The sequence below is a fragment of the Heteronotia binoei genome, chromosome 1 (assembly GCF_032191835.1).
Source record: "Heteronotia binoei isolate CCM8104 ecotype False Entrance Well chromosome 1, APGP_CSIRO_Hbin_v1, whole genome shotgun sequence".
NCBI classification, from domain to species: domain Eukaryota; kingdom Metazoa; phylum Chordata; class Lepidosauria; order Squamata; family Gekkonidae; genus Heteronotia; species Heteronotia binoei.
The window spans coordinates 127137789-127153672 of NC_083223.1; the positions used below are offsets into that span (position 1 = coordinate 127137789).

Below are 15884 nucleotides of genomic sequence, written 5' to 3' on the forward strand. Positions count from 1 at the left end.
TTACTCTCATGCAGGTGTCCTCAATAGCCAGAGGGGATTTAAAAGATCCTGTCCCTACATCATTGTGACGGAAAAGAGGTAAGAAAAGGTTAGAAGCACCCAGACGGAACGCTGAGAGCTGCCACTGGCCAGAATCCTTTACGAGGCCAGGCTGTGGCGTGACTGTTCTTGAACAGCTCTGTGGTGCACTCTTGCATTCTTAGCATCACACGGCCAGAAAAAGGACACAAAAATTATTAAGAGTCAGCAACCGGTTCCATTTTAGACCAGAAGAGTCCACTGCATGCTGGCTCTTGCCTACCTCCCCGCCCCTCGGGACGGCAGAACTGAATTTCACATAGCCTCCCTTTTCCGTCGCGCAACTAAAACAGAAGCACAGAAGGAGACTTTTTCACTTCATGGGAATTAAAGTTGCGCTGTCGGGTATCTTAAAAATAAATCTTGTCGACATCAGCACTCCTCAGTCGGTGTCAGTGCGAAAAAAGTATGACCCCCCCCCCCATTCGTCTGGTATTACTTGGTTTCTTCCAAGATGGCGACAGCGGAACTAAGGAAATAGGAAAAGAAGAATGGCAATACGCGAGAGGAAATGCCTTGGCGGAACCGGAAGTGTGCTCGCGAGGCCCACCGGGCGTGCTGTCTGTGTAGTTAACTTTCGGGGTCCTGGGGGGCAGAACACGTGATGGTAAGTTGGGTCGGGGGAAGGGCGGGCTTTGAGTCGTGTTCTTGGGCAGGCTGCAGCCTCTTTGGTGGACTTTGTCCCTTCGTGGGCATGAGGGAGTGAGGAGAACAGTATCACCCTGGCCCCTTTTTAAAAGGGTTTTTTAAAAATGTTCTGTACTGGTTAGGGGTGAAGATGGCAGGGAACATCACCTTGTCATGCATGCTGTGCCATTTGTAGTAATAGTAACAACAGTTAACTTAGTTAAATCCAAGTGGGCAGCCGCGTTGGTCTGAAGCAATAGAACAAAGTAGGAGTCCAGTAACACCTTTAAGATCAACAAAGTTTTATTCAGACTGTAAGCTTTCGTATGCATGCATACTTCTTTAGACAGTGGAATGGGGTACAGTGAGGAGAGCTAGATATAGTTAGTGGCCAGTGGTTAAGAATGCAAAGTGGCAAAAAGTTAGAATCCAGTGGCAAAATAGTGAAATTAACAAATTGAAGGAACATTTGGTCCGGATAGCATTTACATGGGAAACCAATAAAACAGTAACACGCCAGAATGGGAGCATGATGATGAGAGTATCATAGTAATAAATGCAGTCTGTTAATTGCTCTATTGCTTGCAAGTCTGAGTTAAACTAAGTAGGTCTTTCCCAGAGGTGTTCCTGTCCAACTAATTTACTTTTTAGCATGTGACATGTTAACATAGTGTTTTCAGTGTATAAGACATATGTACATGCTCTGTAAGAACAGCCCTGTAAGGTAGGCCAATGGCCATATTCTTGTATGAGGATATGAGAGATGCCATCTAATAAGTTCCTAGGCAGAAGTGACAGCTAGGCACTACCTAATTCTTAGATTAATTATTGCAACTGCTGAAAACCAATTTTTCTTGAGACAAAAATTCTACACTGTTTATTACATGGGAGTATTTCTGGGAAGTCAGTTGCAGCTTTGTTGAATATACAGTGAGAAACCCATTTATAACTCTCCCCCCCCCAATTGCAGAGATGTTATGGTATTTGGACAAAAAGCCTGAGCTATTTGGGCAAAAACTCTGTGATAAAAAGGGTTTTTACTGTAAAATTTTTGCCCAAATACCAGAGCATCACCAGCAATGTAGTGACATCTCTTCTGCTGAGTGGCAGAAGTGACATTGCCATGATCCTGGTTTAGGCTTATCCTGATAAGTCACTCAACCCCCAACCCTGCTAACTGCATTTCTAGCTTTATTCTAATTAGCATTATATAGGAAACTTGTGATGTAATATGGATCTTATTGGTGCCTCTTGCCGCAAGTGAGTAGACCTTAAGGCTCTGATAAAGAATGCTGTGTGCCTTACAAAATAGAACCATGACTGCCATGTGTGTAGTGCTTGGACTCCAGCATGGACAGCAGCACAACATGAAATGAGAACTGGTGAAGCCACTTCATGTTGGGGGATGGAGCCAAGTGGCCAGCACTCCCTCTGCCACAGTGACAGTGAGTGGAGTGGGCAAAAGCAAGGGCATGGAGTGGTGCACTCAGCATGTGGATTGGGATTGGGAGACAACTGAGCTGTCTTATGAGTGCTGCTCTGAGGGAAAAGATGTCCCAGCCTCAAAAGCGAGTGGAGGAGCAAAGGGGGAAAGGGTTGCTGATGTGGCCACTGTATGTCTGAACAGCCACAGAGCTGGGAGGCAGAGTGAATTTTTTGGGGGGGTGGGGGGGTGACCTCCCTTCTCTCACACACCTGTTCTCAGCCCATTAAGAAAAAGGCATTACAGGAGGATAAAAAGCACCCCTTGTAGGTTTTGCACTCTTCATCAGGCCTTCCCCTCAGCCCTACAGCTTCTGTGGGAAATGCAGGAGGGTTGAGAACTGGTAGTGGGGGATCTGGGAGAGCCAGGTTCAGATACTGCACTCTCCCCCAAGCCAGGACCCTGTCGTCTGGATCACCCAGGGTCAGTCACTCAGTCTTCGCAGAGGTGGGGGGAAGAGGTGGTAGAAGGGGAAGTCTGGTGTGCCTCCTCAAGAGGCTCAGACATAGGACAGGGGAAGACAGGAAACAAAGAGTAGAAACAGATTGTAGCCATGTTTGGCTGCTGAGGGTAGGCATATGGAGTGGTGATGCTGATAAGCTACCTATTTACTTGCAAAGAAGATGATCCATCTCCTAAAAGTGCTATATATACAAAAAGAGAGAGAGAGAGGGAGGTGGGAACTAGTCCTGCATATGATTAACTACATTTATCAGGGCCTTTGTGAATCCCCCAGTAAATCAATTGCTTTCACTCCTAGGAATCAATTGCTTTTGTTTGTATTTTGAATAAAAATACTGTTAATTGGGTTCTCCTGTGTCATTTATAAAGTTAATATCTCCATATCCGGCATTACATTTATGGCACAGATGGTCTGACCCAACAAAGTAACATTTATGTCAGATCCAGGCCTTGTGACAAATGAGTTTGAAATCTTTGGTCTATAGAGTGAATATGGGGGTGGGCTTCATTTCCTCCATTAGGAAGGCATGTTATAGTTCAGAAATATTTCAGTCGTGCCTTTTCTGTACTGTAGATAACTCATAGTATTCACAGTCCATATGTTTAGATTTAAAAGGTATATATTTTTATAGCAGAAGTTAACTCACTTTTGTCTTGCAGCCTCACAGACGGAAGAAACCTTTCATAGAAAAGAAAAAGGCTGTAACATTTCATTTAGTACACCGAAGTCAGAAGGACCCTTTGACAGCAGATGAAACTGCACCCCAGAGAATTCTTTTGCCTGCGCAGGAGGTAACTGTAGAATTTACAGTTCAGAGGACTGATTGAATAATTGGTTTCCAGTTTGCTATTTTGACTAATTGTGCTAGGATAATACTTGTTTGAGAGCTTGTGTATTTCTTAGACCTTCTTTAAATTTTTTTTGCAGTATGCCATAATATATTGTTCTTGAGTGTTTAAGACTGAAAGAGGCTAACCTTTCTAGGTGTGGAATCCTAAAATTCACCTTTTGAGTTCCATCACCTCTGCCACAAGAGTGGTGAAGAACATTAATTGTGTCTAACCTGTCTCCTTTCCCTGAAGGATTGTGTTTGTATTTATTCTTTTTGCAAATCTCTACTAGAGTGATCTAACTGTAAGTTAATAATGCTGGACAAATTTGTTAACTTTTTTAAAAAACAGGGAAATGATGAAAAACAGAGAGAAGAACAGAGGAAATATGGAATCTTCTTTGATGATGACTATGATTACTTGCAACATCTCAAAGAAGCTTCTGGAATGCCTGAGCTTGTTCCATCAAGCATGCAAAGCCAACAAGGCAGGATTATAGTGACGAAAGAAGGGGAGGTTGAAGAGGAAATTCAGCACATTCCAGTAAGCGCATACAAATGGTGGTGATAGTTATTGTTACTGTTTTTTGCCTTTCTCATGTGGCTATCCAGCAAATGAATCAAACCAAAATAAAAGACAGAAAGTCTGAAGCTAAGTGTGTAGAATTTCCTGAAAATGTGTGACGTAAATACTTAGGATGTCTGCTGGTTGTTTTTCATATTTTGTACAGATAAACTAATGGTTAACTGATTTTGATCTCCTGTTAACAGATATTAGGAATTAATTACCTAGAAACTGGTTATGTTATTTTCTGTTTGGTTCTTTTTCAGTTATGCAACTTGTGATGCCCCCTTTCCACACACTCAGTGTGCCTACCACCCTCTTCACCTGTCTCTCATGTTCAGGGTTATAATAATAATAATAATAATAACTTTTTATTTGTATCCCGCCCTCCCCGCACAAGCAGGCTCAGGGCGGCTCACAACATAGGAATGCAATACAATATAATAAAATCACATAAAACAGTAAAATTAATATGCAGTTACATTAAAATTAACATTAAGGTGCTAATCTTAATTCAGTAGAAGAGAAGAAACATACACAGCGACATTATCTTAGCTCGGGTTACAATTATGTTAGGCATCACATTTGCTACCCTTCTTGTCTTTTTAAAAATATGAGAGCCATGACCATTTCACACCTCTTGCTCATTCATAGAGACATCAGCAGATAGGGTAGCCCAGTGCTTTATTAACAGACCTTCACTCAAACACTTCAGTTAGTTATTGGAGTTGGGGTTCATACACTGTTCCAATCACATACCCCCACCATTTATTCATATCCTTAAACATATATAGACCAAGGTCTTCACTTTTGTGTATGCTTGTGTGTTTCTTTCCCTGTGACACACAGCCCACAGATTTAAACAAGGAGTTAACTTTTATTTACGGTTTGAACATAACACTGAAGAAAATAAAATAGATGTTATGTTTTGTTTCCAATTGAACTTTACAGATGTTTCCCTGTTCCTGCAATTAGGATCCTTTATCACAAATCAGCTCTTTCCAGCCAGCTCTAAGCAGCTGTTTCCCACAGTTTCACTCAGCCAGTTTCCCTCTCAACTCCCTAGCTGCCAGCTTCCCTCTGGACTGCTGTTTTTCAACTGTCTGTCCCTAACATTCCATTAGCTCTCATTGATCACTCTTAGGGAGAGGCAAAACACACCCTCTCCATCAGAGGTAGAGAGCCTCACTATCCAGTTTGATGCAGGAAATTGGCATTCTATATAGAAAGGGTGGGGACTTGAAGGGAGGTTGTTGCTAGGTGTTGATGCAGGTTACCGCTTTAGGATCTCTATTAGAATTCAATACTGTAGTATGTGAGTGTTCATTTAGCACTCCTTCATACTTTCACTCTTTGGTTGTTTGTCGTCAGTGAGGGGATAAAAGGCAAGTGTTCATACACACGAATGTAGCAACACAGCTAACTAATTTGAGATAAAAATTCAAGTAAAAAATTAAATCTGCATAACCAGCAAGTCTTCCAGAAGCTTTCCTAGCTATGTGCTGTGGAAGTTCCAAGAACAGGACAGGCAGCTGCAAAGGTGTTTAGGAGAAAAGGAGGATATAAAGTAAAATAATTAAGTACCACTTAATGGCAAACCACCCCATAAAAAGTCTGCTGTGAAAACATTATGATGTGACATCAACCCAGAGTTGGAAACGACTGGTGCTTGCACAGGGGACTACCTTTACCTTTTTTCCCCCTGCATGCTTTATTTTGAAATTTTGGTACTGGAGTCATAGAATCATAGAGCTGGAAGGGTCAACACATTTCATCTAATCCAACCCCCTGCTCAATGCAGGATCAGCCTACGCCTCTGACACGTGTTCATTCAGCTGCTGCTTGACGACTGCCAGGGAGGGGAGCTCACTACTGCCCTATGCAGCCAATTCCACTGCTCAACCACTTGTACACTAGAAAAGAGAGTAATTTCCTCATATCCTGAAAACCTTGTCCTTTTCTCAGTGGTCCCATACAATTAGGTGCAACTTTTGCTGTTTCTTCTTTTCTCTTGAGGAGGGAGAAAAAGAGTTGTCCTGGTCATGGCTTAGGCCAGCACACTGGTGATTGGCAGTGGTTAACAAATATCAGGGTCCCTTTTTGAAATCTTGCCAAGTGAATACATATACAACTATTCCAGGATATGCATGTAGGATCCTGATTTGTTGTCTCTCTTAACTTGTAGACGTAAGTACTAGGAAAAGATTTATATTGAATAGCTTCTTATACAGGCACTTTTCTCTTTGAAAGACACCAACGCTTGCACACTGATTCTTAAATTTCAGTAGAAAGAACTGAGTATCAACTGAATCACACCTATTAAAAAGCAAAAGTTCTTTTTTCAGAGAGTTTTGTATCTTGAGAGTTATTTTAAAGAAAGGGCTGATATTTCTTTTTTTTCCCCTTTAGACTCCCACTATAAATTTGCCCTCATCAGTGTTTGCATCAGAATTTGAAGAGGATGTAGGACTATTAAATAAAGCCGCTCCTGTTTCAGGTACTAAATTTAAGCTATCTTTGTTTCATATAACCTGTCCTTAATATATTGTTGTTGCTACGATGCAGGTAATCAGGTTTGGAGGGCAGATTTTTTTTTTTTTTAAAAGAAGGGTTGTTGATCCCTTTGTTCTGAATGGAATGGAGTTGACTTTTGCAGAGAAGATTGCAAAAGAGAAGATTGGGAGGGATGGTGGCTCAGTGGTAGAGCATCTGCTTGGGAAGCAGAAGGTCCCAGGTTCAATCCCCGGCATCTCCAAAAAAGGGTCCAGGCAAATAGGTGTGAAAAACCTCAGCTTGAGACCCTGGAGAGCCGCTGCCAGTCTGAGAAGACAATACTGACTTTGATGGACCAAGGGTCTGATTCAGTAGAAGGCAGCTTCATATGTTCATATGTTCATAAGATTAAGAGTTTGGGTGTGCTCATAGACCCACCTGTGCTGTTTGATAAACAGATTGGTATAGTGGCTGAAGATGCTTTTTGTCATCTGCATTGGGGTTGCCAACTCTCTCCTTTCTTAGGCTTAGCCAACAGACTATGCTGATGCATTATACTTTGGGCTGTTCTTGAAGCCAACCCAGAAACTGCAGCTAGTTCAAAATTCAGCAGTCCAGTTTATTGTCAGGGGCTAGTTGATGGGAACAGATCCCTCCAGTCTTAAAACAGCTGCATTTGCTACCAGTTTATTCCTGAGTTCAGTTCAGTATGCTGATTATGACCTTTAAAGCCCTTCACAGCCTCAGACCCAAATATCTATTTCTTCCCATATGTCCCATGTGCCAGTTGTGGTCGTCCAGTTGCTACCTACTAGTTGTTTCTCCACTTATGACAACCCACTTGACATCAGCCTGTACACTTCCATAGTAGATTCCACTTTGTGGGACAGGGTTCCTGCAGAGTTGAGAGAGTTACCATCTCAGATTTTCAGCAGGCACTGCAAGGCCATATTATTTGCCAGGGCTTTTAAAGAGTTAGAGATTGCAGGCAGTTTTAAGGTGATGTTTACTTTATTCTGTATGTTTTAAATCATGATTTGTAAGCTACTTGGAGCCACAAGGAAAGGCAGGATGTTATTTTTATACGGAAAAAAAACCTGTGAAAAACTGAAGGGGCACAGACTTAAGTAGCTTGTTCTGTATTCAAAATAATGGAAACTTCTTTGGTCTCTCTCCACTGTCAAATTGTTATCAGTCATGACTCACACAAACAGTGAATGTTAGCAATAAAATGGTTTGGAGGCTTTAACTTTATTCAAATGTGATTTTATCTTTCATTAGGGCCCAGGTTGGATTTTGACCCTGACATTGTCGCTGCACTTGATGATGATTTTGATTTTGATGATCCAAATAATCTTCTCGAGGATGACTTCATTTTAAATGCCAATAAACCTGGGAGCATAGAGCAAGAAAAGGAAGGTTATTGGTAATGAAATGGAAAGATATTATTGCATTGTTTGTTAATTGCAGTGGGAAGAAAAGAGGGAAACCCTGCTACTAGGTGAAATAATAATGATGTCTAATTCTCTATGGCAGTGACCACAGTCTGGGCTCAACCCCTCTTAGTTTTTCAGTCATGAAAATTACCTTACTTTCCTTTTTCCAGCTACAATACAGGTAAACAGTAGTATGTCATGCAGTTATCAGAATAGTGATGTGAGAAGAGTGCCATAGATGCCATATAGCAAATGTGGGGTTTTTTGTTGTTTTTATGCTCTTCACAGGGAATCTAAATCTGGAGATGAAGATGAATGGGAGGACATGGAGGAAGACGAGATGGATGGAAAGAACATTTGTAGTGATGGAGAGTCTGAGGGTCCTTTGTCAGATGACAATGAAATTGGAGGAGAGATGAAAGAATTTCTTTTCATGCAAGAAGAGACCAAAAGCCGATTCACAGAATACTCCATGACCTCCTCAGTAATAAAAAGAAATGAACAGTTGACTCTTCTGGATGAGAGATTTGAGAAGGTGAAGAAATCATTCTGGCAAACCCTTTAGCACCCCTGTAAACTATTTCTCAGCTTGAACTAATTTGTTCTAAAGATCCCAGGATATACAGTATGTCACAGAAGTGAGTACACCCCCTCACATTTTGTAAATATTTATGTATATCTTTTCATGTGACAACACTGAAGAAATGACACTTGACTACAATGTAAAATAGTGAGTCTACAACTTGTATAACTGTGTAAATGTGCTGTCCCCTCAAAATTACGCAACAAAGAGCCATTAATGTCTAAATTGCTGACCACAAAAGTGAGTACATCCCTAAGTGATAATGTCCAAATGGGGCCCAAAGGGTCAATATTTTGTGTGGCCACCATTATTTTCCAGCACTGCCTTAACCTTCTTGGGCATTGGTTCCCTCAATTAACTGTAGCTCCGCAGTGCGAGCAGCACTCATGCAGCCCCAAACCATGACATTGCTACAGAGGCTGAAGGGGTGGGGGGTTAGCCTGTCAGTGCTTAGACCATACGCCACACGCTGCATCAAATTGGTCTGCAGGGCTGTCATCCCAGAAGGAAGCCTCTTCTAAAGATGATGCACAAGAAAGCCTGCAAATGGTTTGCTGCAGACAAGCAGACTAAGGGCATGGATTTCTGGAACCATGTCCTGTGGTCCGATGAGACCAAGATAAACTTACTTGGTTCAGATGGTGTCAAGCGTGTGTGGCGGCAACCAGGTGAGGAGCACAAAGACAAGTGTGTCTTGCCTACAATCAAGCATGGTGGTGGGAATGTCATGGTCTGGGGCTGCACGAGTGCTGTCGGCACTGGGGAGCTACAGTTCATTGAGGGAACCATGAATGCCAACATGTCCTGTGACATACTGAAGCAGATCATGATCCCCTCCCTTCGGAGACTGGGCCGCAGGGCGGTATTCCAACATGATAACGACCCCAAACACATCTCCAAAACGACCACTGCCTTGCTAAAGAAGCTGAGGGTAAAGGTGATGGACTGGCCAAGCATGTCTCCAGACCTAAACCGTATTGAGCATCTGTGGGGCATTCTGAAATGGAAGGTGGATGTGCGCAAGGTCTCTAACATCCACCAGCTACATGGCGTCGTCATGGAGGAGTGGAAGAGGACTCCAGTGACAACCTGTGAAGTTCTGGTGAACTTTATGCCCAAGAGGGTTAAGGCAGTGCTGGAAGATAATGGTGGCCACACAAAATATTGACCCTTTGGGCCCCATTTGGATATTATCACTTAGGGGTGTACTCACTTTTGTTGCCAGCAGTTTAGACATGAATGGCTGTGTGTTGCGTAATTCTGAGGGGACAGCACATTTACACTGTTATACAAGCTGTAGACTCACTACTTTACATTGTAGCCAAGTGTCATTTCTTCAGTGTTGTCACATGAAAAGATATGCTTAAATATTTACAAAATGCGAGGTGTACTCACTTCTGTGACATAGTGTAAGTTGCAGGATACAAGACACCATAGGTTTTTTTTTAACTATAATAATTTATTTCCTTCATTTATTCCCACCTTTCTCCCAAATGGGAACCCAAAGCAGCTTACATCACTCTTCTCTTTTAACAACAACCCTGTAAGATAAATAAGGGTCTTGGTGTGTGTGACTGGGCCAAGGTCAATCAGCAAACTTCCATAGCACAGTAGGAGCTTGAATCTGGATCTCCCAAATCCCAATCTGGTATTAACCATTATATTGTGTTGGCTATCATACAGCCACTGTTCCCAAAACTATGATTTTTTTCACTGCTCAAATTTCTTACTGTGGGAATATAGAGACAATGGAGATGTTGTACACTTATTTCCAAGTGCATTCTGTAACCCAGGACAGGCTTCCCCACATCTACCTGTAAGAAGGAAGGTCATCATCTAGGAAAGTTTCTGGATCCCTGATTATTGAAGTTTTAGCGTGCTGTAGTGTGTGGATGGGAGACCACCAAGTAAGTCCAGAGTTGCTATGCAGAAGCAGGCAGTAGCAAATTACCCCTGAATGTCATATGAGTTTGTCTTAAGTTACATATAGAAGATGATGATTATATTGGATTTATACCCCACCCTTAAGTCTGAATCTCAGAGCGGCTCACAATCTCCTTTACCTCCCTCCCCCACAACAGACACCCTGTGAGGTGGGTGGGGCTGTGAGAGCTCTCACAAAAGCTGCTCTTTCAAGGACAGCTCTGAGAGTGTTATGGCTAACCCAAGGGCATTCCAGCAGCTGCAAGTGGAGGAGTGGGGATTCAAACCTGGTTCTTCCAGATAAGAGTCTGTGCACTTAACCACTACACCAAACTGGTTAGTAGATCAACAATTTCTTATTTTAGTTTTATGCTATCAGGGCCTGGAGAATTATTGGTTTTAATTTTGCCTGTAGATCTGGAATTTCATCTCCCATCCTGTCAATTTAACTGAGCTCTTCAGACTCCCTTCCTGAAAATAATCCCTGGCCTGAGTACATGCCCCACATTTTTCACAGTGAACATAGATGCACAAAATTATTTTAGCTTTTCTGCTATCGCCTCATCTTTCTTTAGCAATCTTTTTTATTCCTTGGCCATATAAAGTCTCAGCTGCCTCTTTAGCTGGTTTCCTGCTCCAGAAGTCATTTAAAAATGTTCATTCTTTGTCTTGATGCTTTTAGCAATTCAGGCCTCACATTCCTTTTTGCATGCCTTATTATCTGAACCTTCTCTTTAATGTTCACTTCATTGGGACAGATCTTCCACTTTCAAAAAGAAACCTTTTTTGCCTTTTATGACTTAACTGTGTAGGCATTGTTTTAAATTTGGCAGTACTTTTCCAAATCTGGGGAATGCATTCTATCTGGACTTCATTAGGCTGGTTTTAAATAGCTTCCAAGCATCATTTATGGATTTGTGTGTCTTAAGTTTCTCTTTCCTTCTGTCTAGTCCCCTCATTTTTCTCAAGTTCCTTGTTTTGAAATCAAAAGTTAGTGTTTTTGAACTTCAAGGGACACTTCCATTTAACATGAATGGTGAATAGCATTGTGGTCAGTGTTCCCAACACGGGGAACACTTAAACCTCACTCAGATCCAAGTCCAAGATCACTGCCCCTCTGGTTAGCTCTGTGACCAACTGTTCCAGTGCTCAGTCATTTATGGTGTCTAAAAATCCCATTTCTACAGCAGGATTTGAGCACTGTTTACCTAGTCAATGTGAGGATAGCTGAAATAACTTAGTTTCACAACATCATCTGTGTTAGTCACCTCCCTTATTTCCTTCTCCATACTGAGATCAGTCTCAAGATTTGATCAAGTGGGTAGTAGTACATCTCCACTTCTAAATAATGTTTAGGGCTCAGTGTCTCTAACCATATATTTTCTGCTGGGGAGTTCATTCCATGTTAGTCTGTGTTACAGAATGAAACAAGAATCCAGTAGCATCTCAAAGAACAAAATGTATCCAGCATAAGCTTTCATGAGTCAGAGCTCACTCACATTGCATTGCAGTGTAAATCCATCAGGCTGATTTAGGTTCGAAACAAGACCCAATCCAAAAAGTTATTGACAACAAATTGTGCAACCTACTGCAGGATGAAATAAGATACATAAGGAAGTCAGCTGTACTTCTGTGAAGTAATTAACATCCATAAGGGGCAGATATGCAAAATAACATTCACAAATCAACAGACATTTTTTGATAAGCAGACAGGAGGTTTGGGGCCTTTATCTAACAGATGGATCTCATCCAGTTAACCAGGCTTGGAAAATGCCACCAATATATACATACATCATCCAGGAGTGATTAATTTCTGTTGCATTCACGGTAATACTATGGTTTTGGTTTTTTAGTTTTTTGAGCAATTTGATGATGATGAAATTGGAGCATTAGATAATGCAGAACTGGAAGGCTTCATTGAAAGTGACAGTGCTCGGCTACAGGAAGTCTTGAATGACTACTACAAAGAAAAGGCAAAAGAGTATGTAGACCATTCTTGTTTTTTGGTAATTCATGAGTAGCCTTATGCATTGGGTTTGTGGGTCTCAAAGAACTCCTCACGTGGTCTACAAGTTATTGGATTATAGGCTTGTTTGCCACATTGGGTACCAGGAGTGCTGTAGTTCTCAGGTCTGCTATGTTCATCACTCAGTTCCCAGTTATATTGCCTCAAGTTCCTAAGCATATCCAGTAGTATCTGGGTTTGTCAAATAACATGTATTTTTATAGATGCAGGTGAGCTTTGCTTTCTTTACAGTAAAGAGGAAACAATGAAGTAGGAACTGATCAGATCTATCTGCCAGTAATATATTCCTGGATGGGAAAGTTCTAATACCTAGACATGCAGCTAGTAAACATTAGATTTATATGCTATTTCAGGTCCAATTTAAACCAGCATATTTTATTGTGGCTTGCATATGGAGAGCAAAATACTATACCTTCTTCCAAAACATAATATGCCTTTTGTGCCCTTATACTGCATATATACCAACTGTGATTACTATAAAATCTGTTTTTGATTTACAGGTTATGTTATAAATATAACATTTTATAGTTCATTTTATAGTTGAGTTATAGTTCAGTTAAAGTTTCCATGTGCCTTTTGTGTGTGTCTATAAGCTGTGTGAAACTAGATGACCTTGAAATCGCAGAGGATTCAGAGCTGTTCTTGAATAAGATAGAAAAAGCAGATGAAGAACAAGAAGAAGTTGTAACTTTAATTATAGAGGAGCCTAAAGAAAAATGGGATTGCGAATCCATTTTAAGTGAGTATTTAATGCATTTTTCCCAAATGAGTAAACAGTGCAAGATTATGATTCTACTCTTGTTCAGACTAAAAAGGTTATGATTTTTAATACTGTTTCTGCTGTGCTGTACATATCTGATAGGTACATGGTTTTATTATCAAGGCAAGTCTTTGGTGGATTAACACCATGTAATGTTTTGCAATAGGTGATTACAATTTATAGCAATCTTTTATAATTTGGGAGCAGGGGAATTCCTTTAATGGTTACCCTTACATGTTTTTCTCATTCAGGTACCTATTCAACCTTATATAATCATCCAAAACTTATTGAAGTTCCACAAAAGGTAAATTAGATTTCCATTCTATACCATGTTAAACTTTTATAGTGAATGTGATTAGTTTATATAGAGAGATTAAAAGAGAGAGATTGAGATTAAAGTATTTACATTATTTTGGGGACAACAAAGGAGATTTTTTAGATTTGCTTATCACTGGCTCCAGAACAACTAATTGACACTGGCTGTCTCCTTTGTTTTCTGTTGTAGCATCACATATTATTGCATGCACATTCAGACTGAAAGCACATTTTCCTAACCACTCTTTTCTAAAGCAATTTGATACTATAGCAAATAGTAATCATGAGCGCTGCTTCAGTAAATAATTTTATCTTATGGAATGCCTGGTACTACCCTACTTCGTAACGGACCAACATTTTTCAGAAAAAGTACCAACAAACAAAGATTAATACATTTTGTAGATGGCTTTAAAACTAAAAGTGGCATTTAATTTTTTTCACACTTGATTTTTAAATTGTTTTGCTTGAACATTTGATTTGAACATTAGGTGTCTGCTGAATTTATTTTGGGATCTGACAAATGAATTTGGCCTGGGCAACTGCATAGTTCTCTGAGGAAACTTAAGTCATTGGATTATTAATGAAATGGAGAAGTTTCATATTGGCAAAGTAAGCCAGCTTGCTAACCATGGTGTATGCTTTTTTTTTAAGCCCAAACCAATCAAAGTGTCCCATAAGACTGGAATCCTGCTGGATGTTTTGCCTAAAAGGGGACTTACAGCTAAGCAGGTGGAGTGCATGCAGATGATTAATGACAGTGACCTGCCAAGAGTATCCACAAAACCACGTCCCAAAAATGAAAGTAAAGAAGATCACAAAGCCAGAAAACAAGCTATCAAAGAAGAACGCAAAGTAACTATATTTTTTTCCTGTTTAGTAATGACTGTCAGTACAAAAATGCTGTTTCACTGCAAGCTTATTTAATTTAATTTAAATTTTGAGTGTAAAACGGAGAAGTGAAGAACTGGAATATGTTGGACTGGTAGTAGGGTGCTGTTGACTTCGTGATGTTGTCCATCCTTATGCAGTATCCCTCTAGCATGAGCACATCAAAGAAAACAATGTGTGCTCTGCATCTGCTGCATAGTAGTTATGGAAGATGTATTAGTGTCTGTCATATTTGCTATAACTTTTATTGAAAATAGTTAAATGACCCAGTCCAACTCATAAAAAGTTAAATTATGCGAGTTTTCTATGCATAAGGATATCAGTATACTAATTTCTCTCAACAGGAACGCAGGATAGAGAAGAAAGCAAACAAAATAGCCTTCAAACATGAGAAAACAAGGCAACAGAAAGAGCTGCTCAACCTGCAACAGAACATTCAAGGATTCAAATTGTCATGATCAGATTAATTGTCCTTTATTGTTATCTCTGGAAACCCTTCTGTTCTGGCACAGAAGAATATCTTCAAGCAAAATTGTTACCCAATATTTGGTACAAAATAGTGTGGACTCTGCATAAAGACATATTATTTGATTATTCTTGTGCTGTATGCTGCTGCATTGTAACTCACAATCTGGAAAACCAGATAATTCTAGAAGAATCAAAAATGCCACTAGGAAAGAAGTGAGATAACTACTGTTTGTTAACAATGTAACATGTAAAATCCTATGAAAATCCCATGATTTGTGGATTATCACTCCTGAAAAGAGGAAGTCATATGCTGATTTACAGTGTGATCCTGTGTGGAATCAGTATAAACCCTTTTGGTTTTAACTGGGCTTCGATTGGAATTGCACAACCTCATAATTTGTCTATAGTAAAGATACATACTTAAAAGTTATTTATCTAATATTGTAAATGGCCAAAGTGTTCAAAGATGTTTTCGTATAAGTAAAATTGAGTAAGAAAAATCATTTATGCTGTCCTGAGCTTCTTGGAGAACAGGTGGGATAAAAATGTGATGCACTGGTAGAAGTTTAAAAATTGACACAATTTCTTAATCCAGTTTCAATCATTTTGCAGTAGGATTTGGGATATTAGACAGAAAGAAAAGTGGCTCTAGTTTTTCCTCTTATTACATGGTCACCTGTATTGCACTAAACAATGTCTCCAAAGTACTTACAGTTCACTTTCTTTAAAAAAAAAAGTACCCTGGGAAAAATAAGGCACCCCAGAAATCTATGCATTTTACCACTGGAGATGAGTTGTTTTGTAATGTAATTGCATACAGAAGAGCCCCAAGAGTTGTTAAGAAATCTCTGATATGAGGAACTATTTTAAGTGGTCTTGTCAAGCCTTTCTTGACAACCTGAATACATTTACCACACCACAGGGAGAGAAATTAGCGGGCTAGTGAC

At 40.2% G+C, this 15884-nt stretch overlaps 1 protein-coding gene across 1 annotated transcript; it reads left to right on the forward strand.

Annotated features, from left to right (window-relative positions):
- The first annotated feature begins 356 nt into the window (after nucleotides 1–356).
- On the forward strand, nucleotides 357–15440 carry LTV1 (LTV1 ribosome biogenesis factor). The gene is made up of 11 exons (XM_060240527.1): nucleotides 357–685; nucleotides 3311–3442; nucleotides 3833–4024; nucleotides 6455–6542; nucleotides 7820–7964; nucleotides 8263–8509; nucleotides 12334–12461; nucleotides 13100–13245; nucleotides 13518–13570; nucleotides 14233–14433; nucleotides 14814–15440. The coding sequence occupies exons 1-11, from the start codon at nucleotides 683–685 to the stop codon at nucleotides 14925–14927; spliced, it is 1449 nt and encodes a 482-aa protein (XP_060096510.1). The 5' UTR covers nucleotides 357–682; the 3' UTR covers nucleotides 14928–15440.
- Nucleotides 15441–15884: the final 444 nt, after the last annotated feature.

Coding starts and splice junctions, on each gene's coding strand:
- LTV1 (XM_060240527.1), top strand. Junction 3,443..3,832: donor TTCTTTTGCCTGCGCAGGAG/GTAACTGTAGAA, acceptor TTTAAAAAACAG/GGAAATGATGAAAAACAGAG. Junction 13,571..14,232: donor TTATTGAAGTTCCACAAAAG/GTAAATTAGATT, acceptor TTTTTTTTTAAG/CCCAAACCAATCAAAGTGTC.